General features: G+C 44.4%; 1 protein-coding gene across 1 annotated transcript in view; it reads right to left on the reverse strand.

The window, feature by feature from the left end:
• LOC127582898 (catenin beta-1-like) overlaps positions 1–25,770 on the reverse strand; it is a 55,246-nt gene that overhangs the window by 12,420 nt on the left and 17,056 nt on the right. Inside the window, 5 exon segments of the mRNA XM_052038539.1 lie at positions 5,118–5,262; positions 6,586–6,787; positions 10,047–10,285; positions 11,191–11,444; positions 13,093–13,296. Coding sequence (XP_051894499.1) covers positions 5,118–5,262; positions 6,586–6,787; positions 10,047–10,285; positions 11,191–11,444; positions 13,093–13,288 — 1,036 coding nt within the window. The 5' untranslated portion in view covers positions 13,289–13,296.

Consider the following 25,770-nt stretch of genomic DNA (forward strand, 5'->3'; position numbering starts at 1 on the left):
TTCTGATTTTTTTGATTTTCATTCGACTTGCCCTCCGAATTTCTTTCTGTAGCTGAATACTGACTTTATTCCTCATGTAGGGGGACATCCATTACCTCTTGTACCGTAGCATCTCCCCATTAAACCAACATACTGTTTTTCTATTCTCCCAATGTAGTCAATCTCATTTCTTCACATCAGACTCCATTCGCTCAATTACTTATATCCCTTTGCAGGCTTTCCTGTGCTTGTATTATCAGCAAATCTGGCTACAATGGACATGGTCTTTTCATCCAAGACATTAATGGAGATTAACCCCCTAGTTACAGTTTGCCAGTCTGAAAATAACCCATTCATCCAACTCTGCCTTCTGTTAAACAGCCAATTCTCTATCCATCCTAATATAGTATCCCTAACACCTCAAGCTCTTGCCCAGTAATCTTTTACTTGCACCTTAGCGAATGGATTTGGAAAGCTAAGTACACACCCATTGGCACTCCTTAGTCCACTGGGCTCAGAGTTCTTTGAGAATTAAATAAACTACTTTCTCATAAAAAGATGTGACTGCAGTTAGTTGCATCATGATTTTCTAAGTGCCTTTCTACTACTTCCTTAATAACAAATTTCAGTATTTTCTCAATGCCGACATTGGGCTGACTGGCCTATTGTTTCCTGCTTCCTATCGCCCTTCCTCCTTGAATAGGGGTGTTACATGAGTGGTTTTCTAATCTGCTGGAACCTTTCCAGAACACTGTGGATCTTCCAAACTTCCCACCTCCACAGCCACTTCTATCAAGACCCAAGGATTCAGGTCTTCAGGGTACAGAAAGTGTCTACCTGCAGTCCCATTAGCTTGTTGTTTCAATTCATTCTTCCCTTTCATATCTGGTTTTCTATGATGAACAGAATGCTCTTAGTGCCTTCTACCATGAAGACAAATATAAAATGTTTGTTCAAAGTCTCTGCGATTTCCTCAGTTTCACGGTCTCTCTGAGGGACTATCATTTAGCTCTTACCTTTCTCAATCCAATTTCTGCTCCATTTTTAATTTGTCCTGTGCTTATTTCTAAGATGTTTGAGATATTCTGGCCAGTCACTAATCTTTGCAACATGATATGCCTTTAACATCACTTTGATACCATTCTCTACTTCCCTATTTAACCATAATTGGGTCAACCTTCTCCGAGCCTCAAGTATTTCTCAATAGACTACACCTAGTAAAGACTGTGATATTTTTTAAACAGCTTAACTACATATTAAGACATCTTCACCGGTCCCATATTAGCCCACACTGCCTTCATTTCCTTTGTTATTACCTCTAAAACACTAGTTTCAGACCCAAGCTTCTGAATTTCAAATGTAATTTTCAATTACAATCCTGATTACTCTTAGTATTATCTAATCCTGTCTAATTACACATTGCCTGTTCCCTATTGACTCCACAATGAAATTGCCCCAAATACACTCCATGAACTCTTCCTCAAAGTTACATTCGTTATTTTTTTTAAAACCTATGTGAAGATTAAAGCTGTCCACAATTATTGCAGTCAAAGTCACTATTTCTTGATTCATGCCTCAACGTACAGGGGAGCTACAGAGTACTCCCTCGAGTGACTTTCCCTTTCACATCCCTACCTAAATGTATTCTTCATTATGATACAACCTTAAATCTCTTCACCCCAATACTTATCTCATCCCATATCCACAGAGCTACCCGCCCACCTTTCCTTTCCAACCATTCTTTGGAGATGTCAAGACCCCTAGAATATTTCCTTGCCTGTCTACACCACCTGCCACAATATCTCTGTATTGGCTCTCACTCATTTATTTCTATTTGTGTAGTTCACCTACCTTATTATCAATGCTGTTTGCATTCAGGTACAGGGCCTTCAGATTTATATTCTTACCATTTTACGCTTTGACTTTCTGCAGGTGCACTATGTTTCCCTCGTTTATTATCGACATTGTTATCCTGCACTTGAACTCGATCCTGCATTGCGCCCCTTTCTCCATTATTTAGTTTAAGCCCTAGTTATTCAATTCACTAGTGCATTATCTTCAGACTGATTCAAGTGAAGCCCATCCCAACGGAACAGCTTTCCCCACCCCATGAATTGAAGTCCATTATTCCCACATCGATCTTTGAGCCACACATTCATCTCTGATCTTATTGACCTGGTGCCAACTAGCATGTGGCTCAGGTAGTAATTCAGAGATTATCATTTTTGTTTAAAATTAGATCTCAGCCACCCATACCCCTTCAGCAGAACCTCATTCCTGATTCTACCCGTTGTCAATACTTGTGTGCCCAACAGCTGGCTCGTTCCCCTGTCACTACAACCCCTTTCCAGTCCTCAACCCCCAGTACCGGACAGGTAACAGACTTCAGGGATCACTTATAAATGATGTCATGAATTTTTCCATCATCCATACTTCTTGATGATTTGGGGCTATAGAAACATGGCTTTTAATAACAGTTATACATTTTCCACTAGTCCAGTCACTTACTTCGGGGGAGTTGTTGCAGCCCTTGAAGAAATTGGTGAGCACAGAGTCATTTCTTCTGTTAAAGTATTTGTTCTATTTTTAAAGACAGAAAGAACTGTGGTGTTTTTATCTGTGCCTAAGCACTGATTTAGGAAAGGTTTGCTTAAATTCAGTTCAGAGCATGTATGTGTATAAGTATTTCTGTATACATATGTGTACTGTATCACTTCCTGTGACCTGATTCTCCCTTGGCCCATTTTTCTTTACACTATTTTGGTCAAAATCTTCCATAACAAAAATCCTAACTTTATTTACAGTAATCAAACTAAAAGGTGTGACTATCTCCTGGAACCAAGATGGCTCACCACAAGGCAACTAGTGAGGAGAAATAAATATTGTCCTTGCTGCCAATGACCAGATCCACATAATGAATATTAGAGAAAGATAACAGTGCATCAGGGATGAGTGGTAAAGTTATGTCAAAAGCTTCACCATTGACCAAGTTCCACGAGCTGCAGACACTGCAGATGTGGCTGCCTCGCAACAGAATCCATCGACTCCTGCATGCTACAGTGAAATGCATCACCTGCTCGACCATGTCTGTTCTAATCTAATTAAGTTCTTTAACTAGTTATTTATTTTAATTACAATTTAGTCTAGTTACTAGACTGGTTTTAAGGTACCAATTTTAATCACACTGTGTTTTGGATTATAATTTAGAGCAAACCCCTTTAAGGTGTGTAGCTAAATAACTACAATTCTCAGCAAACTGCCTTCCAGCAATGTTGCATTTTGATTCTTCCTGTCACCACCTTACCCAACCCCCTCCCAAGCACCTGCATTTCAAATTCTTAATTTGAGTTTCTGCCTCTGGGACTTCCAATTTCATTCTTCAAAGAAAAAGCAACATCAGTCTCTTTGCCACACTTCACCAGATTCTCATATCATTTGTCAAATCCCACCATGACACTCTGCTGAAATGCTCTTAGATGAAATGCACACACTGTGCTTACACAGTCTGCAATAATACCTACAGCACCCAGAAGGAAAAAACAACTGATGCAGCCCCAAACTCAGTGGAGCAAAACACAACTGAATCCGAGCTCAGTGGAGTCAGTGGTGGTTACCACAGTGGGCAGAATGCAGACTTTGCTAGGGAGACGTGGGGCTGGATCACTGAGGGAAGCTACTCAGGGGCCCTGGTTAGTAGAACCACCCCCATCCTTCTCTGCTACATGCAAGGGCACAACTGGAGCTGGTCAGAACTGGGCTCAAGTAACACTCTGTTAAATGGCCAGGACATGGCACAAAGTTTCCATGGACCTAGCACACCTCCCACATCCATCCAACCAGGTATTTGGGAGCTGTGGCTGTAACATACAGTACTGGTTGGAATGGAATAGCCAATTCTGAACCACATTTGGAACGTTTCAATCACAACATCCAACCTCCCACCCACCACTGGTCACAGAGGGCATCAATTCTTATGGCAATTGGTCAGCAATGGTGGCCACAACACCTACAATCCTCTGTCTTCCAGCAACACCGCTACCTACCACATGACACTAATGGAGTGCCCTTGTGGCTAAAGGTATACTGCATCCTGGGCAAAAGAAAGCAAAAAAAAAAGCAGATGCAGGAAATCCAAAATAAAAAACAAAATTTCCTGGAAAGCAGAATACAAGTGGTGGAATGGGCAGAAGTTTAAGGTGGAGAAATGGGAGGGGATGCATTTTACTGAGAGTGAGGTGGTGAAATATAAAAGGTGTAAGTCTAAATGTGCTGCATGAGCAGGGAGGGGGATACAGTGCACTAATGTTGAGTGGTTGAGAAGCAGCTACTGAAGTGTACACAATCCTGGGCAATATCACTGGAGGCATAAAGTATAAAAGCAGGAAAGTTATGTTTAAACTTTATAAAACATTGGTCCAGCCTCAGCTGGATTAATGTGTTCATTTCTGGTTATTATATTATTAGAAAAAGGTGAGGGTATTAATGAGAGTCCACAAAAGATTTATGAGAATGGTTCTTGGAATGCTCATACAAGGCTAGGTAAAAGAGGCTGGAACTGTTTTCTCTGGAGAAGACTGAGGGGAGATTTGAAAGAAGTACAGATTGGATAGCAGTACTGTGTCCCTTTGTTGGAGAGGTCAGGGAGTAGAGGTCACAGGTATAGAGGATTTACAGTAGCATGAGGAGAATCTGGAATCCACTGCCTGTAGATGTGGTGGAGGCAGGTTCCATTGTGGCCTTCAAGAGGGAATTAGTGAAGAAAAACTGCAAGACTATGGAAGGAGGGCTGGGTGACTGAAATATCAGAGAGCCAGCATGGATGTGATGGGCTGAATGGCAGCCTTGAGAGCTGTAACCATTCCCCAATTCTATGAAATCCTCAACAGATCAGGAGTTCTCCTCCACCTGATAACAGGAAAATAAAAATGGTCCCACTTCATCCACACATTAGTGCTTAAGGAGATTGAAGTTTAAGTTCCAAGAGTGTCCAGGACTGTCTAAGGTGGAGGTAATTTCCTAGGTTTGGACAAGTGCCCAGGGGTTACACCAAATCTGCAAACTAAAGGGCAGAAACTTCCAACGTGCAGGAGAGGGGGCAGGGTCTGGGGTTCTGAGCAGGTCCCAGAGGCGGTAGTTACCAGCTTCCACGATTGCAGGCTTGTTGCTGGGACAGACAGACAGAACCTTGAGGACACGGCTCGTAGTCCAGAGCAGCTTCTCGTAGTTGTAGGTCCTCATGATGTGGACAAGGGCTGCAGGGCCTCCATTTGCCAGGATAATCAGCTGAGAAATCAGAAGAAGACAGCTTCAGGTTACAAATTTTCACTTGACAATTGTGGGGCAGCAATCATGCTCCAGGTTCAATGAGGAGACCATCACTCAAGATGTCGAAATCACTGGTGATGCCAAATTCATAGGGCATGCAGGATCCCTTCTCTGGATTGCACTGTAAACTGCAGTGTGCCAGAGATTTGGGGCTGACACAACTAGGACAGCACTACAACCAGAATGCAACAGCAGTGCCTCTTTTGGTCAAGGAGTTAAACCAAAGCTTCATCTGCTCCTGGGTCAACATAATAAAGGTCCACATTTGCAGTTTTGAAGAACACATAGTTCTCCCCATGATTTGGCCAACATTTACCCCTCACTTGTCACCAGAACAGGTCACCTGGCTATTTATGGGATCTTTGAATGTCTAAATTGTTGTTAGTGGGGTGGGGGATGGCTTCCGTGAGACTAAAGTTGTAAAACATTCTCCAATGTAAATGCAAGCCATCTTTCAATGGTCTTCACGTGTGGTCCAACGATCTGGCTGAACTTTTGGTAAGAAGAGCCTCAAATAACTGTGCTCACCCTTCCAGTTACTTCACCTCCTTTTTCCGTTACCCCTTCACACTTCCTGTTCACTTTTCTCATGCCTGCATTGCCACAGTATGGGCAAGAACCGTGGCTCCCAGCCAGAGGGGACTCACTCCCCAACCATAGAAAGCATCCTTTCAGGATGCATCAAGGCTTGGTACAGCAACTGCTCTGCCCACGACTGCAAGAAACTACAGCGAGTTGTGGATGCAGCTCAGCGCATCACGGAAACCAGCATCCCCTCTGTGGACTCTGTCCACACTTCTTGCTGCCTCAGTAAAGCAGCCGACATAATCAAGGATCCCACCCACCCCGGACATTCTCTCTTCTCCCCCTTCCCATCGGGTAGAAGATATAAAAGTCTGAAAGCACGTACCACCAGGCTCAAGGACAGCTTCTATCCTGCTGTTATAAGGCTACTGAATGTTTCCCTAGTTCGATAAGATGGACTCTTGACCTCACAATCTACCTCGTTGTGACCTTGCACCTTACTGTCTAACTGCACTGCACTCTCTCTAACTAGCACTTTTTGTACTCTATTATTGCTTTTACCTTGTACTACCTCAAGGCACCATTGTAATGTATTGATCTGTGTGGACAGTATGCATTTTTCACTGTACCTCAGTACATGTGACAATAATAACCCAATTTACCAAAGACTGTGGGTTCCTTTTGCTCATCCCACTGCCCAGCATCCCTTCCCACCCTCCTAACCAAGACCCTTCCCAAAAGCTGGGCACACCCCACCTTGCTTTCCTGGTTCCCATAGGCCAGCAGTTGCAGGCAGTCCGTGGTGATGGCGAGGAACTTCACGTTGCTCTTCTTCAACAGAGGAACCATCTTCTGTAGCCCGTCAGCCAGGCGCACAGCCATCTTCGCCCCCTCCTGATGCAGGAGCAGGTTGTGGAGGGTTGTGATGGCGTAAAACAAAATGGACTCTACGGGAGAGCTGGGGGACAAGTTCAGACATCAGTACATGTTAAAGAAAGCACTGCATTCCCATTGTACCTTTGCCATCTTCCAGGTGGCCCAAGCAATTTACAGCCACTATATTAAAAGCAAACTAAATAAATTTGACAGCCAAACGAGAACTCAGTGCCAGTTCAGGTGAACTACACAGGTAAACAGAAGAGGAGCTAAAGTCAACACGAAACGTGAAGCAGGTTCTCAAAGGGCGAGATAAGAAGGGATGAGAGTTATCACAGCCTCAGACAAGTTGGGCCAGATGACTCATTTCCATGTTGTAAATCCTACACAAAATATAAACTCTGGTCAGTGTCTGTTCTTGTACGCTGGAGACCAAAGACCTGTCCTGAACTACACCACAAGTTCTGAAAGTACAGCTAATAGAGGGAAACTGGCCCTTCAGCCCACCAAGTGCATGCTGACCATCAACCATCCATTTACACTAATCCCACGATAATCCAATTCTGCCTACATTCAACTCCCCCCAGATTCTACCTTTCACCTACACACTAGGGGCAATTTACAGCGGTCAATTAACCTATCAAACCGCATGTTTTGGGACATGGGAGGAAACCAGAGTACCCAGACAAAACTCATGCTGTCACAAGGAGAATGTGTAATTCCATACAGACAGCACTCAAAGTCAGGATTGAACCCAGGTCTCTGAGTGAGGCAGTGGCCCTACCGGCTGCACCACTGTGCCGCCTGATAATTGTTTCTATTGCACAAATATTTCAAATCATTGCTTTATTTTACAAACCGCTCATGAGGAATAACAGGAAGGTTTGTGTTATCTGTCTTCCCATTATTCCAATCACTCTTCCACGTGGATGTGCTTTAAGTGCTTCAGTTGTAAAATCCTCTGGGCAGAGGTTTAACCAGAGAATTCTACTAAAGGCAACATTGAAGAGTTCAACTTAAAGCACTGAACGTCTTTAAAAAAAAGAAACAAGTGCAGGTGAGAAGATCGGGCAAAATACAAAACACAGCAAAGAATGACTAAACAGTTAAGGAAGAAAATGAATAGGGTGTGTGACAAAGCTAGCTCAAAATGTAAAAAGATATGAGTTTCTATTGACTTCTTTTGAAGACAGTTGACAAATTGAGTGCTGGTCTTACAGAATAAGAGTTTGGGGAATTAATATTGCAAAATAAGGAGGTAGCAAATGAATTAAATAGGTACTTTGCTTCACTGTAGAGGATGTAAGTAATACTCCTGAAATAGCTGTATATCAAGAATTGGAAGGAAGGGAGAAAAGAATTCAGGAAAATTACAATGATCGGGGCAGTTATGCAAAGCGTATTGTTGGGACTCTCAGGGTCCTGATTAACTTCATTCTAGCGTCTTATAACAGCAAGGCCAGTCACAAAACTGCAGTTTGAGGAGATTCAGTACATCAAAGACTCTTATAAATATCTACAGATGTGCAGTGGAGAGCATTCTGACTGGTTGCATCACAGCCTGGTATGGAGGCTCCAAAGCACAGAATAGCAAGAGGCTGCAGAGGGTTGTAGACTCAGCCAGCTCCATCACAGGCACAACCCTCCCCACCATCGAGGACATCTTCAAGAGGCGGTGCCTCAAGAAGGCGGCATCCATCACTAAGGACCCTCACCATCCGGGACATGCCCTCTTCTCGTTACTACCATCGGGGAGGAGTACAGGAGCCTGAAGACCCACACTCAATGATTCAGAAAAAGCTTCTTCCCCTCCGCCATCAGCTTTCTGAATGGTCCATGAACCCATGAAGACTACCTCATTATTCCTTTTTTTTTGTACTATTTATTTTTATAATTTATAGTAATTTTGTGTCTTTGCACTGTACTACTGCCACAAAACAATAAACTTTACATCGTACAAGTCAGGTGATAATAAATCTGATTCTGGTTTAACATCTACCATATAAAAAATGTTACAAGCTATTATTAAAGATGTTATAGTAGAGCAATTCAAAAAAAAATTCAAGGTTATCCGGCAAAGTCAACAGTTGTGTGAAAGGGAAGTTATGTTTGATCAATTTATTGGAGCTCTCTGAATGAGTAACATACCGTGGGAAAGGAGGAAATGGTGGATGTACAATAGATTTCCACATCACATGGAAAATTAAAGTTCATGGTTTAGGAGGCAACTTATTGGTGTGGATACAAGATCGTCTGGCTAACAGGAAACTGGAGGCATAAATGGGTCTTTTTCTGGTTGGAATGATGTAATGAGGGCATGCCACAGGGATCAGTGCTGCAGCTCAACATTTTAGAATTTACAGAAATACTTCAAGCCACTAAAAATCTGGTTGCTAAATTTGCTGATGACAAAGTGGGAAAGTAACTTGTAAAGAGGACATGAGGAAGCTATAAAAAGATAGAGGTTGTGAGAGGGCAAAGGTTTGTTAAATGTAGGATAATGTTAGAAAATGTGAAGTTGTCCATATTGACAGGAAAAATAAATAACATTATCTACATGGTGAAAGATTGCAAAGGTCGGAGATATAAAAGGACCTGGAGTTCCAGTGTATGATTTGCAAAAGACTAGCATACAGATACAAGTAAATGGGAAAGCTAACAGATCATCATCATTTATCAAAAAGGGAATCAAATACAAAAGTAGGAGGTTACACCTCAGTTATATGGTGCATTGGTGAGACCACATCTGGAATACAGTATAAATGCATTGGAAGCAGTTTGGAGAAGGTTTACAGGACTAATACCTAGTGTGAATAGGTTGTCTTCTATGAGGGAAGGTTCAACAGGCTAGGCTTTTCTCTGCTTAAGAGGGTACTTGATTGAAACACAAAGGATCCCAAGGGGTTTTGACATGGTGGCTGTGGAGAGGATGTTCTAGATCCTCCCACAAGGAAACTAGGGGGTCACTGTTTAAAATCGTTTGGCATATTTGATATAAAGATGGGGTTGATTTTTTTTCTCTCCTCAGAGGGTGACGAGTGTTTGGAATTCTCTTCCTTAAAGGGCAGTGGAGTATTTGAATATTTAAGGTGGTAAAAAGGTATATAGATACTTGTTAATCTAGTCAATGAAATCTCACCATGACTTGGCAGGAGCTGAGGTTACAATCAGATCAGTCATATTATTAAATGGTTCAAGGGCTGAGAGGTATAATCCTGCTTGTAATTGGTATGCTCATGAATCATTGCTCTGACTATCAGTAGGCAGAGACAAAAGAATCAGAACAATGTGGCAGATCACACAAGCCACAAAATGAGCTCCTAGCCAGATCTGCTCCATACCTCAGCATCCTGACCAGCGCTGGAATCCCACCCGATTTGAAGATGGCAAGCATGCCGTCACGGTGATGCGAAAAGTTGTGCAGGATGCCGGCTGCATGGCGAGCCGTTTCCATGTCACTGGTATTCTGCATGGTGCGGACAACTGCTGCGACCATTTGTGGGGACTGTTCCAGGGCACGGCACGAGGCATCCTTCTTCACCAGCTGGTTAACAATCATGGTTGCCTTGCTGACTATAACCTACAGCAGCGGAGAAACAAAGGTTAAAAATCTCTGCTGAGCAACCTCAGCAGTTTATCATCAATCACCCACAGGAATGTAGCAGAAAATGGCACCAAACCCATGGAAAGCAGCTGCCAGAAAAACTGGGCGTCAGTGGGACTGTAAACAGCATAGATAGGAGCAGAACATCGCAAACAATTGTCAACAGGGTAAGTGAGGGGGCAAAACTGCAGAACAGTTCAACATGGGAAGGTGGGGGGTACATCATTCTAGACCCACAAAAGGCCAGAACACCCTCTCAACGGCAAGAAGCTTGGCACTGTGAAGGAGCCAAGAGATTCAGGGCCCTGTGTAAAAGGAATCAAACCTAGAAGGCAAAAATATTTTAAAGACTAATACCAGTTAGCCATCAATTTAACAGGAACCTGGAATTTGGACAATTGGAATGAGGCTACAATTGTACATCTCTCTGGTTAGACACCAGATGGAGCAAGCTGCAATTGCCACTTACCTTGGGAAAGGTCTTGGAGTGGGTGCAGAATGGGTTCACCAGCATGGCACTGGGGAAAAAGGTTATACAACACTTCTAAGAGCTAGTGAAGCCGAAAGATATGACCAAACGATTTGATGGGGTAATTAGAGGAAGTAGAATAAGAGGAAGCCCAGAACAGTCAGAACCTTAAAGAGGGAACCTGGCTGTTGAGAAGTGTTGTCAAAAGGGAACTTTCACACAAAAAGGCAGAGGAAATCAGTGTCTGTTCCAGAAGCAAGTACTGAAACAACTGAAGGCTTCAGAACTGACTCTGGAGATTTTTTGTAAAAAGTTACAGAACTGAGCGGGGTAGATGGAGTTGATGCAAAAGACATCCGTGAACAGGGTGGAGGGCCTACTCCTGCTTTTGTGTACAGAAGAAACACTTTACCTGATCTTCATCGTTGAGTAGTTTGGTGAGCTCAGGGATGGCACGTGTAGCAAGCTCTGCATCATCCTGGTAATTGATGAGCTGCACGATGGCTGCTTTCAGCATCTGTGAAGATTCCGACAGCTTCTGCACGTTGGTCTCCTGGCCAGGATCTATCTGAGTGGACACGATGCGGGTACCACTCTCCAAGGTTTCTGGGAACATGGCAGCCCGAACCCGCTGCCCTCGGGTGGAAGCCAGCTGCTCTTCCATCTCTGTGGAAAGGCAATGGAACAGGTCGAGGGCATGCAGTCGTAAACACTCACCAGGCACAGAAGGCTCACCACTTATACACCAGAGCAACTGTTACATGGCAATAGGTGGGAGAGCAGCTGCCACAGGCTCACTTCAAAATAAAACATCACAGAGCCATTAGGGAAATTTAACACCAACCATAAAAGATGATCAAAGATGATCAAAGGCCTTACTAAAGTCCATGTAGACATCTACCGCACTCCCCTCATCAATATATGTTTAGCTACCTCCTCAAAATTTATTCGAGACACAGGATTTCCCACCAATCAAGCCTTGCTGACTATTCCAAAAAATTCCTGTCCCCAAGTGAAGATAAATCCTGTTCCTTAGAATTTTCTTCCCCCCCCCCCCCCCCCCCCCCCCCCCCCCCCCCCCCCCCCCCCCCCCCCCCCCCCCCCCCAAGTCTTCCTACCACTGATCTAGAGTTATCTGGCTTACCCATAGAGCAGTTCTTGAATAGAGATGGTTTCATCAGCATCTTAAGTGCGAATTGGGAAGTAGAGGGGTCCAGCAGAGACTTCCAGAGTTGTGGAGGTTGGTGGGTGAAGGCAGTGGGAGCAGAGATTGACATCTGAGAGTTACAGGTCAGGACAAGGTGGCAGAGATGGAGGAGCAAGGATGTGGAGATAAAAGTTGGGCTATGATCCAGAATGGAAGCATGATGGAGTTAAACCCAATGACACCAAAAGACACTGCCTGACAAGTAGAGTGGACACATCCTGCCCCTTGGCTCTCAATAACTCGAGTTACTCCCTCTCCTACTCCTTCATATTTTGTTCCCATTTATTCCTCAGGTTCATTCTTGTGCTGTAGAATGACAGATGGGCAACAAGTGTTCTACACCTGTACAGCGCAAGTCCTCTTGTTGAGATATCCAGTGCCATCACCTCTATAGTCACTTTACCCATAGGAGGTGATACACAGTAAAGTTGTCACTCCCATTGCAGTTTCATCCCACACCCAATGGGGCCTGGGAAGCCTTGGCTGCTGCTTGTGTGGAGTTTGCCTGTACTCCCTGTGAGCACATGGGTTTTCCCTGGGTGCTCTAGTTTCCTCCCACATCCCAAAGTGCAGGTACCTTAAGCTGGCCATGGTTAGTTATCCCTAAAATAGATGAGTAACAGGAGAATCAGGGAAAGCTGATGGGCCTGAGGCACAAAATAGGTTACAGGGGAATAAAATGGGAACAGCATTGATGGGATTGCTCTAAGAGCCAGCATAGAGCATGGGCTGAATGGTCTCCTTTTCACATCATTATGACATGTCCCATTGACACCACAGCCTTGTTCCCTCTCTGCAGTAGAATTTCATCTCTATAAGTGACCAAGACCTGACACACACAAGGGCAGATTTCTTGCACCATCAGCAGTTCTACTTATGAAGCCTCCAGGTACTCTGAATGTTCAGGAATTTACATTGTTGAATATTGCAATTAGTGCCCTGAAACCATTACAGTTAAAGACATTCTTAATAGCTTCAAGGTGGTAAACCCAGAAGCCATTGTGGACCATAGCACTGACACCCTCCCCATCAGTCAAATTATTAACCAGCCCTCCCTCATCCCCTCCTCCACATCCACCCATTAACAACTTAAGACCCCGCACGTACCTGGCAATTGGGTCGTTGTGTAGGTGGTGGTTGTGACTGTATATTGTCCCTGCTTCCAGACATCATCATCCTCCAGATTTCCCTTACCGCTCAGCGAGGGGACATTGGTATTGATGCCCGAGTGGATGCCAGAATCCATGTAGGTCTGCTGCCAATGAGCCACCTTGCTGGCCGACTCAGACTCATAACTCTCCATCTTTCACTCTGCAACCAAACAGACAGAAAACCTCAGCACTGGTGACTGGAACAAATCTACTGATCAGAGACAATAATTCCTGAAGGCAAGTTTTAACTGGAAGAGAATATCTAGCAGTCGGGTGACCATGACAACAAGAAATGGAAACATACACCCCCACACACTCCACAGTTGCTCTCTCAGCTGAGAGGCTCTGCAATGCCACACTACCAACATAGTTCCTTTTTAAAGAGGCATCCAAGAGCTCCTCAAAGCAGGCACAGCTCCACAGGTGGACCAGCTATGATGCCAGCGGACTGGTAGGATTTAAACTGGATGTTATGGGGTGAAGAGGAGGGTGGAGAGATTGAGGAGATTACAATTCTGAAATATTCCAGACTTCTGCTAGGAAGACTCAGCAAACTAGGTCACCACCCCCTCTCAGGACAACCTAGAATGCACTACAGTCAACAAAACACTTAAAAATGTGGCCACCGTTGGAATGCAGCAAACACCTCAGAGTTTGCTCAGAAACAACAACATGACCAGATGATGTCACTGCATCAGTGGAAGGATAAACACTGGCCACAGGTCACAGCCAATTACTTCTGCTCCTCAGAACATTGCCATGGGATCATACAGTTGTGAGGGTAGCTGGGACCTTGGTCTAGTGTCACAACCAAAAGCCCTCCGACAGTGCTGCAACCCCTCAGTACTGCACTGGGAGCGTTGGCCAATAATTTCAGCTTCTTTCTTTGAAGACTGGAACTCCAGGTGGACTGGAGCCACACCCAAGCATGACTCACAGGCACTCTCAGCCCAGGTTTGGCGTGGGAAGGACATGCCCAGTGGAAGCCTTGCTGCGTGGTTCGAGCTGGTGTTTCAGCTTTGATTCAATCAATCATAGACATTTGGTCCCAAAGGCCAACGGTCCAACAACTACACCACTGACCTATACTCAAACGTCCTACCCATGCCTTCTGTTGTCAACACTCCCAGACACCTTAGATGCAAGAATAATCTCCATCGATTATAACAGACACCTGTTGCCCATACTGCAAGCAACCCATTATTCAATGGCAAAGACATGCTCACTCCCAGTTTTCTTCAAGTACTATAGATGCAGTGGAGAGTGGAATAAAGAATGTCACATGTTGAGGCAAAGCATGGGGGGGTGGGTAGGGGGTAGGAGAAATATAGTTGGGGGGAAAAGTCTGGACCTATGCACATATAATCATTCAAGCCCAACAGTAACAAAAACCCCCTCGTGAGACCTCCATGGCCAAACATTCACACAATGACTTCTAACCAATGTGCAAGAAAGAATCCTACAACTTCCATGTGCTATTGAAACAACAGAGCCCATAACATGAGCTGAGATGTGTGAATCACAATAACGATGATTCACCAATAGAACCAGAGGTCCCTGGGGACATGGACTCCACCAGCAAGGTGCATTTACCTCCCATTCCCTGGTTAGTGAGATTTGATACAGCTGAATATCTTGCAGTCACTGATTTAACATCCTCCTCTGTCAGTCAACACAGTTGTGGGATCCGAGTCATATATAGACACACACTGGAAAAAGGCAGTTAGTTTCCAATGACTTTAGCAAACCAACGTGGACCGATAAAACATTTGACTTATGATAGCTTCAGGATTTTAAAATCAAAATACATCAGTTACTAATTCAAATTATCCAACTGCCATTTACTCCAATCATCCAGATTACTACAACCACCAAAAATGGTCAGCTTTGGGAAAAATGGAGGAGGATCTCATGCCCACAGCCAGCACTGACATAAATGGGTCAAATGGCCTCCCTGTACAATTCTATACCATTTCATCTCAGCAACCACCTCATCAAATATTGGAGCTCAACGTCAAAGTCAAGTTTATTGTCAGATGCACAAGTCCACATGTGCACAGGTGCAATGGAAAACTTGCAGCAGCATCACAGGCACATCGCATCAGATAAGCAACATTCACAAGAAAAATACAAATTAAACATAAATTAGACACAATTTTTACAAGAAAGAACACAATTAGAACAAAAAAAAGTCCACTTTAGTGCAAAATGGTCATAGTGTTGCTAAACTGTAGTGATCAGGATTGTGCTGGTTGATTCAAGAACCAAATAGTTGAAGGGAAGTAGCCGTTCCTGAACCTGGTGGTGCGGGACTTCAGGCTTCTGTACCTCCTGCCCGATGGTAGCTGTGAAAAGACAGCATGGCCTGAATGGTGGGGATCTTTGATCTTTTTAGTACTGGACCACAAAAATGAAGCCAATATTTTTAAACTAAATTAAGAATTTCTCTGTGAACCAGAGTCCAGTTGGTTTGGTTCAATGATCCAGCCTGATAGTGGCCTGAGTTGCCTTTAATTTAAGAAATCCGAACTCGGAATCTTGTCACAGCCCTCTGAGCCTTGAAGGCAGGGATTGTACTGTTGAGTGTGTCGAGACTCTCTGTGTGGGCCATTCTATCAGACTACAGAACAGAACTCAGTGAGTCAGAAAGGCACTAATCCAAGGTGAGTAATTAGATTCCAAATCAAAATAACAACTCTCCTTAAACAGAGGAACCCATTCCCTTCCTAGCAAAGCAGAATTACACCACTGCAGGCAGAGATAAGGCTCTACTCCTCACTATAACAGGATGCCCATGCCTCTTTTACCTCACTCACCTACATTGATTTGTTCCCCTGGTTTTTTGGTTATCTTCAGTTTTCTTTACATGTGGTTTTAGTTAGATTCAGGATGTGAGCATTGCTAGCAAAACCAGCATTTAATCCCCAACTGTGATTACCCTTTGAAAGTTGGTGATGAGCCACACGTTGGACTAACTCAGAAGGCAGCTGAGTCAACCACATTGCTGCAAGTCTAGAGTCACATACAGACAAGACCTGATAAAGAAACCCCAACTTCCCTGAAGGACATTAGTGAACCACGAATGTTTTTTTTGAAGCATCCAGTAGTTTTATGATACCAGCTTTTTAATTACAAATATAACTAAATTGTTAGTGGTGTCCCGCAGGGATCGGTTCTGGGACCTCTACTTTTTGTGATATTTATAGATGACTTAGAGGAGGGGGTGGAGGGCTGGGTTAGTAAGTTTGCGGACGACACTAAGATAGGCGGTGTTTTGGATAGTGTGGAGGGCTGTCGGAGCTTACAGAGGGATATTGATAGGATGCAGAGCGGGGCTGACAAGTGGCAGATGGAGTTCAATCCGGAGAAGTGTGAGGTGGTACACTTTGGAAGGACAAACTCCAGGGCAGAGTACTGGGTAAATGGCAAGGTACTTGGCAGTGTGGAGGAGCAGAGGGATCTGGGGGTTCATATTCACAGTTCATTGAAAGTTGCCTCACAGGTGGAAAGAGCAGTTAAGAAGGCCAATGGGATGTTGGCTTTCATAAGTCGCGGGAATGAGTTTAAGAGCCGCGAGGTGATGATGCAGCTTTACAAAACTCTAGTTAGGCCACACTTAGAGTACGGTGTTCAGTTCTGGTTGCCTCATTATAGGAAGGATGTGGAGGCATTGGAGAGGGTGCAAAGGAGATTTACCAGGATGCTGCCTGGATTGGAGAGTATTGAATATGAGGAGAGACTTAAGGTGCTAGGGCTTTATTCACTGGAAAGGAGGAGGATGAGAGGAGACATGATAGAGGTATATAAAATATTGAGAGGAATAGATAGAGTAGACAGTCAGCGCCTCCTTCCCAGGGCACCAATGCTCAAGACGAGAGGTCATGGCTTTAAGGTCATGGGTGGGAGGTTCAGGGGCGATGTCAGAGGGAGGTTTTTCACCCAGAGAGTGGTTGGTGCATGGAATGCACTGCCTGGGGTGGCGGTGGAGGCAGATACATTGAACAGGTTCAAGAGCTTGTTGGATAGGCATATGGAGGAACGTGAGATAGAGGGATATGTGGGAGGAAGGGGTTAGGTAGTGTGAGGGTGGTCTGATGGACGGCACAACATGGTGGGCCGAAGGGCCTGTTTTGTGCTGTATGGTTCTATGGTTACATTGAGCTAGAGAAACAAAGCACTGCAGATGCTGGAATCTAGATGAAAAACACGATGATGCTGGAAGAACTCAGCAGGCCAAGCAGCATCCAGGGAGCAAAGCAGGAAGTCAACGTTTTGGGTCAGGACCCTTTTTCAGGACTGAAGATAGGAAAAGGGGAAGCCCAGTATATGGGAGAGAAAAGTAGAGCAGTGATAGGTGGACAAAAAAAGGAGAGGCAGGGTGGGCACAAGATGGTGACAGGTAGATGCAAGTAAGAGATAGTGACAGGCAAGTGCGGGGGAGGAGGGGAGAGCAGATCCACTGCGGGATGGGTCAAAGGTAAGGAAGAAAAAAAAAGGGCTAGAAAAAGAAAGAAAAGAGGCATGGTTTGGGGGGTATGGTTGTGGGGATTACTTAAAGTGGGAGAATTCAAGGTTCCAAGATGGAAAATGAAGTGCTATTCCTCCAGTTTGTGCTTGGAATTCTAGCAGTGGAGGAAGCTGTACAGAGTTTTGGTCCCCTTATTTAAATAATGGATACACTAGCACTGGAAGGCAGTCCAAAAGAGATTCACTAGTCTAATTCCTGGGAAGAGAGGTCCTAGCACAAGCAGCTAAAGAAGTTGGATCTGAATTCTTTGGAATTAAGAAGAATAAGGGAGCATCAAAGCGCTTCCAGAAATCTGGAAGATCCTGAAGTTATTCTTAGATTTCATTGCGATCAACAGCCTCATCTCTGACATCAAGTGGTCATGCCTGGGTGAGTAACCAAACACTACCATTCAAGCAGACGTCTGGAAGTGACAAGACTACGAGAGCAGGATGACATCAGGGTGAAGGTTGGCTTCATCCTCACACAGTACCCAGAGTTTTCCAGCAATATGCACTCGTCAGGTCCCAGGAGACACGTCCTTGTTCACAATGCTGTCCCAGAACAGAAGCACAGGATCACAGGCTCTTCCTCATGGGAATCAGTGCCAGAGATTGGCATTGTCTCCAAACAACAGCATGGTAGTTGGACCTTGCTGATTTGCAAAGAATTACACCATGAGTTTTGGGGTGGAGGGTGTGAAAACAGTGGTGTGCCCCCAAGGTTACAGTTGGTGTTAAATACCTGAACCAGCTCCTTCAAAAACTGGTGAAGTTCCAGATGTGCCACACTCTCAACTTCTACACACCAGAGGGGAGGCTGACCACAGAAACATCAGCCCATATAGCATATCAAAATAAACATCACACCTCAAATCTGTTTAAGGGTGCAGGCAAGCAAAGAGACCCAGAGGCACAAAAATGATTGTTTGGATTAATTTTAAGCATCGACTCTTGGTTTGAAGTGCAGCCCGGGCTACTTGCAAGCATTAGCTGAGACGTGTCCAGCTGTTGACTGCCTGTTAAACTCCCTGGGCAGGAATGCAATCTCCTCCTCACACAGCAGCACGCAGATTAGACGAGCCGTCTGTCGGGGTGGTGTGGGGAATGGCAGGATGCCAGGGATCCGCTGTAGCGAAAGAGACCCCAGACGCACTGGTACGGCCCTCACACCTACCACCCACACTACATCCAAGAAAACATCTGGGGGAGGTTAATGATTTAAACTTCAACTCATTGCTTTGTAATATTCATAGAACAGAACAGCACAGTATGGGCCCTTCAGCCCACAATGTTACGCCGACCCATATAAACCTACCCCACGATCAATTTAACCCTTACCTCCTGCACAGCCCATAACCTTCCATTTTTCTTACATCCATGTGGCTATCTAAGAGTCTCTTAAATGCCCCTATTGTATCAGCCTCTACCACCAACCCCAGCAGTGCATTCCAGGCACCCACCAAGCTCTGTGTATAAACCTACCTCTGACATCTCCCCTAAGCTTTCCTTTGACTTTAAATTACATGCTCTGGTATTGGCCATTGCCACGCTGGGGAAAAGGTGCTGGCTGTCCACTATGCCCCTCAATCTTATACACCTCTATCAAGTTGCCTCTCATCTTACGTCGCTCCAGAGTGAAAAGCCCTAGCTCGCTCAACCTTTCCTCATAAGACACATTTTCTAATCCAGGCAGCATCCTGGTAAATCTCCTCTGAACCCTCTCTGAAATTGCCACATCCTATAATGAAGTGACCAGAACTGAGCACAATACTCTTAAGTGTAGTCTAACCAGAGTTTTATAGAGCTGCAACATTACCTCATGGCTCTTGAACTCATTCCCCCAACTAATGAAGGCCAGCACACCATACGCCTTCTTGACCACCCGATCAACTTGCGTGGCAACTTTGAGGGATCTATGGACTTGGACCCCAAGATCCCTCTTTTCCTCCACACTGCTAAGAATCCCACCATTAACCTTGTACTCCACCTTCAAGTTCGTTCTTCCAAAGTGCATCACTTCACTTTTCCACATTGAACTCCACCTGCCCAACTCTGCTTCCTGTCTATATCCCGTTGTAACCTACGGCAACCTTCTACACTATCCACAACACCTCCAACCTTCATGTCATCTGCAAACTTACTAACCCATCCCTCCTCTTCCTCGTGCAAATCATTTATAAAAATCACAAAGAGCAGGGGTCCCAGAACAGATCCCTGCAGAATACCACTGGTCACCGACCTCCAGGCAAAATACTCTCCATCTACTACCACCCTCTGCCTTCTGTGGACAAGCCAATTCCGAATCCACGCAGCCAAGTCTCCAATGGATCCCATGCCTCATGACTTTCTGGATGAACCTACCATAGGGAACCTTGTCAAACACCTCACTAAAATCCATATACACCACATCCACCGCTCTACCTTCATCAATTTGTTTTGTCACCTCCTCAAAAAACTCAATTAGGCTCATGAGGCACGACCTGACCCTCAAAAGCCATGCTGACTATCCTTAATAAGACTATGCTTCTCCAAATGCTTGTAAATCCTGACCCTAAGCAGCTGCTCCAATAGGTTGCCCACCACTGACATAGACTGATCCATAATTCCCAGGATTTTCCCTATTACCTTTCTTGAACATTTGCCATCCTCCAATCCTCTGGTACCACTGCTGTGGCTAGGGAGTACGCAAATATCATCGTCAACACCCCAATCTTTTCCCTCACTTCCCATAGAAACCTGGGGTATATCCCATCCAGTCCCAGGAACTTATCTATCCTAATGTTTTTCAGAAGCTCCAACACTACCTCTTCTGTAACCTCAACATGCTCCAGCACATTAGGCTGTTCTACACTAACCTCACATTCAAAGTCCTTCTCCCTAGCGAACACTGAAACAAAGTATTCATTAAGAGCCTCCCCTACCTCCTCCACCTCCAGTCCTAGCCCCACTCTAGTCATCCTCCTGTTTTTTTTTTACATAGGTAGAATGCCTTGGGGTTTTCCTTAATTCTACTCGCCAAGGTCTTCTCATGTCCCCTTCTAGCTCTCCTAAATCCCTTCTTAAGCTCCTTCCTGGCTACCTTATAACTCTCAGGAGCCCTACCTGATTTTTGCTTCCTAAATCTTCAGTATGCTTCCTTCTTCCTCTTGACTAAATGCTTCACCTCTCGTCAACCATGGTTCCTTCACCCTACCTTTCATTGTCTCAGTGGGACAAACCTATCCAGAACCCCATGCAAGTTTTCCCTAAACAGCCTCCACATTTCTGCTGTGCATTTCCTGAGAACATCTGTTCCCAATTTGTGCTCCCAAATTCCTGCCTAATACCATCGTAATTAGCCCTCCTCTAATTAAAAACTTTCCCATATCATCTACTCACAGCTCTCACACTCAGTGAAAGAGAATGATACTCTGCCCTAGGGGAAGACAAGGGACTATAATATAATGGGAGCTACTGGGAAGTCAAATCGGGGCAGAACATGTACAGTAACTGGTAGGGTGCTAAGGAATGTTGACCTAGGGGCAAGTCCATAGTTCTCTGGAAGTGGCAACACAGGTAGATAGGGTGGCGAGGGCAGTATATGGCAGCTTAGGGCTTCAAATCCAATCTGGAGACTCAAGCCACAATCTGTATCTATAGCACTGTTGTATCGATGGAGGGCTGCACTGCCCAAGGACCCTGTTGATCAGCTCAAGAAATAAATTGGAACTGCTCCTCTCTGTCCATGAACCATCACTGTCGGATTGGATGCACTCGACATGCCTGAACAATAAAGAACTGGCTGCTGAAGGTTGTCAGTGGAGGGAGGCTGCTTATTTTGGAATTGTACCGTGCCAGAGAAAATGCAGCAAATGGCACCACTGATTGGTGCACAGCACCAATCTAAACCAGCTTTAGAACTGTCATTGACTTATTATCCAGGACAACTGCCCCACTCCCCTTCACAAGTGCCACGTGATCCTGCACATCCACCCGAGCACAGAGGAAGCCTTGGTTTAGCAGCAAACCAGCACTTCCAATGATGTAGCATTCCCTCAGAACTACACAAAGACTGTTGGCCTGGATTTTATTCTCAAATATTTAACAGGAGATCAACCCACAACTTTCCAATGTTGGGCCACTAAGCCCACCTGTAGCATACAGGTAGTTCATGAAAATTCCAGGTGTGGTACCATGAACTGAAGTTGCCAAACAGGGAACTGGATATCTCAGGTTATACACCGTCTATTAATCATCAGGTCAAATTTGAATTTTGCCAACCCATATTTGAATCTGTATTTGAATTACATCTGTACGCAAAGACATCACATCGAGTCTGGGTCAAAAAGACTTGAATATTAGCGCAAAAACCACAAACCGGAGAGATACAGATTAATTGTAGACTCTGCCAATATTAAAGTACTAAGATTAAAGTACAACGAGTCAGTGCAGAGGGAGCTTTACTCTGCATCTAACCCATGCAGTCCCTGCCTTGCAAATGCCTTCACGGCACATTAATCAGGCACACAGGTGAGGGATAACCCATTTATTCCAACTGACCAAGTAGTCTGTGTTTCCATCATGTTGCTGGCTGCTGTAGTTTGAAGCCAGATTTGAAGTCAGATGCAGACAGTAAGGAGGAAGAGGAGAAAACCGCATTGTAGCCACTGAACACACAAAGCCAAGGAACAAGACAAGAAGTGAAAGAACAAGGTCAATATTCTGCATACTTTAATCCATTCATGAAGCATGTGTCTAGCAAAATGTTGGCATGCTGAATGCACGGGAAAGTCCAAAGCAAATCATAACTTTGCAGCTCCATCCAACTCAAGGATTTTTGTATCTGCCCCAGGCCTCATCTCCTTTTCTGTGCCAGTAGCCCATAGCCCTCAATTCCCAAAAATTTACCTACTTCCTCTTTAAACCCCTCCATTGATCTACTCTCCACAACCCCACGGGGTAAAGAATTCCAGAGATTCAGAAACTCGTCTAAAATATGTAAAGTTGGGAGTTGCGATCCCGCTTCTGCTTCATCCAGCTGGCAATAAAACTTCTGGAGGACCCATCCAGCACTCAGCACTGTAGCTTAATACTTTGCCCACGAGACAGAGGACGTTGCAGCTACATCCTCAGTAGCAAAGTCAGTAGTCCACAGAGACTGAGAACAGTGAAAGACTGCACATCAGTGAACTGACCACTCGAGGAACATTTAAGTGAGTGACCCTCGTGCCAGAACCCAGGTTCAGACCCTTTGATCAGCTGGCACAGGGTGGGAGTGTCAAATTGTTCAGCCCTGCCCACGTCCACCCATTAAGTAGAACAAGTCAACAGAAAAAAAGACAAAAGGGAAAGCAAGAACTTCTTTTCCCCAGAATGTTGAGTCAGTTGCTTCTTCCAGTTTGGAAGAGGTGCAGCGGCTGTGCACTTTTAATGTGAGATTGCTGATATTTAACCAAAACCCATCACTTGGAAGGCCAGGAGAATGTTGAAGATTCCAGGACATTGTCCATTAATAGTGTGGAATAGGCACATACTTAATGCATGCTTACCTGTTAAGTATATTTATAAATTTAAATGAATAGAAAGTCTAATATTGACTGGAAAGATATGCAAAGGGTCCCAGGCAGAGAAGCTGGATACAGGTGCCAAAGCGGCAATGAATGAAAAGGATCCAAATTCAGCACTGGAAGAGCAGCAAAAGATTCCACCAGTGTTCCAGCTATTACTTACTCAGTCGACGTCCAAATGCAAAGCTCTGGTCCTTACCTTCTAATGTTTGTGGAATCTCACTGTGTGGAAATTGCCTCCCTCGCTTCCTAAACGACAAGAGAATTTTGGCTGCAAAGTGCTTTGGAATGTACTTGTGAAAAGTACTGTAGCAATGCAAGTCTCTTTCCTTTGACAGACTGTGATGGGTCCAACTCACTGCATTACAGGGATCTGAATCACAGCAAATGGTGCTGTGTGTAATGGTAAACCAACACCTCCACACAGACTCAGGGCTGCTTCTATCTCTACACCCAGACAAGTCCCCTCCTTCTGTCAATGTTCACCAGTCACCATTACAACACTCACCAGTCTTTGCTATTTTGAAAACCAATTCAATCAAACAAGCTCCAAGGAAGAGAGAGCACAAAATGCCAGAGGCATAGATTAATGTTTTATTATTGATAACATGACATCTCAATAGTCAGAGTGTGAAAATGTGCAGGACAAGGGCTCTTGCATTACTAAGCTCTGCATCTTACATTTAAATTCAATCACTGAACACCTTCCAAAGAGATAAAATGACTGATTCACATTACGGGAAACAAAGAATGCACCAATCCTTGCTTCTGTTGAGCTTTTATTTGATTTGGGATAGGTATGAGCAGGGCTGAACAATTACCCACAGGTTTCTATGCAACACTCTGCAAGCCAATCTATTGGAAGTGGGTGAAACATGTTGTGCACCTGGATGAGAAGCAAAGAGCCAAATATATAGCCAGCAGGATGTACTCAGGAAAAACATCCATTGAAAAAATCAGTGGAAAATGAATCAAACTACCACAACTTCTCCCAATCTAAGTGGGATATTTAATGACAGAAATGGAGGATAGTTACAACTCGTGTGCGTAGATTCGGTCATTTATAAGATCCAGGCTAGATTGACAGCAGAACACAACCTCACAATAGCACTGTCAATACATGCAGCCTTAACAAAAATCTATCAATATTAGATTTAGAATTAACCTTACATATGTGCAACCATTTCCAAACTCCATTCCTGAAGGTTGGGATCTAATAAATAGACTCTCTAACCTACTGAAATAGAGCAGAGAGGCAACGTTACTCATATCTTTAAAGCTGCAAATCATCCCTTCTTTAAAATTCCTCAGAATACTACCCTAGTTTTGCTAATTGCTCTTCACAATATAACCTTTGGTCAAGGAGTAATTCTGATAAATCTCTCTCCAATGACAGAGTAGCCTTCCTAAATCCTGGTGGCCATATCAGAGGATAAAGAATAACAAAAAAAAACACCAGCCAGCATGCCCACATCTGGTCACCACCTAGTGTCCACATGGATTACAATCTGGCCATGGAGACCATATTCGCGCCCCACCCCCCCCCCACCCCCCCAATGACCAGACAGTCACATTTCCAACTTTGCTAAGGATACTACACTAGATAGAGTTGTGAGTGTGGAGAAAATGTAAAAAGGCTTTAAGGGGAGATGGACAATAACATGACGGATGGAAAATAATATGGAAAATATGAGGTCATCCACTTTAGTAGCAGAGTAAAGCTGAGTATTTGTTAAATGGTGAGAGAATGGATAGTGTTAATGTTCTGAAGGACCTGGATATGCTTGTAAACAAGTTAATGAAAGCCAACATACAGGTGCATCGAGTAATTAAAATGACAAATGGTATGTTAGCCTTTATTATAAGAGGGGACGAAGGGTCTCCAACCTGAAACATTGATTCTTCTTCTCTTTCCACAGATGCTACCTGACCTGTTGAGTATTTCCAGTATTTGTTGTTTTAGATTTCCAGCATCTGCATCTTTTTTTTAATTTTCACTTTATTCTAAAAAGGTTTAAGTACAGGAATAAGGAAGTCATATTGCATCTGAATAGAGTTTTGTGGAGTACTGTGGACAGTTTTGGGCTCCTTACCCAAGAAAAGATGTACTTGCCATTGAGGAAGTGCAGCAAAAATTCGATACACCGATTCCAGCGATGAGCCATATGAATGGGAATTGAGTGGACCGGGACAGAGGTCAGAAGAGAGAGAGGACGTTTCACTGAAATTGTTAAAAGAGCTCAACTGGCTGGAAGCAGGAAGAATGTTTCTCCCAACTGAGGATTCTAGAGCAGGGGGAACTGTTGGAGAAATGAGGGGTTGACCATTTAGGAGTCACTCAGAGAGACACAAGAGGCTGCAGTTGCTGGAATCCCGACCAACACAGAAGGGCTGGAGGAAGTCAGCGGGTCAGGCCACATCGATGGAGGGAAGTGGACAGACTGTCCGTTTACCTCCATAGATGCTGCCTGATCTGCTGAGTTCCTCCATCCCTTCTGTGTTTCTTCATTCTGAGGGTGGCAAATATTTAGAATTCTCTACCCTGAGAGGGCCATGGAGACTGTCATTCAGTCATTCAA

The sequence above is a fragment of the Pristis pectinata genome, chromosome 25 (assembly GCF_009764475.1).
Source record: "Pristis pectinata isolate sPriPec2 chromosome 25, sPriPec2.1.pri, whole genome shotgun sequence".
Taxonomy (NCBI): Eukaryota; Metazoa; Chordata; class Chondrichthyes; order Rhinopristiformes; family Pristidae; genus Pristis; species Pristis pectinata.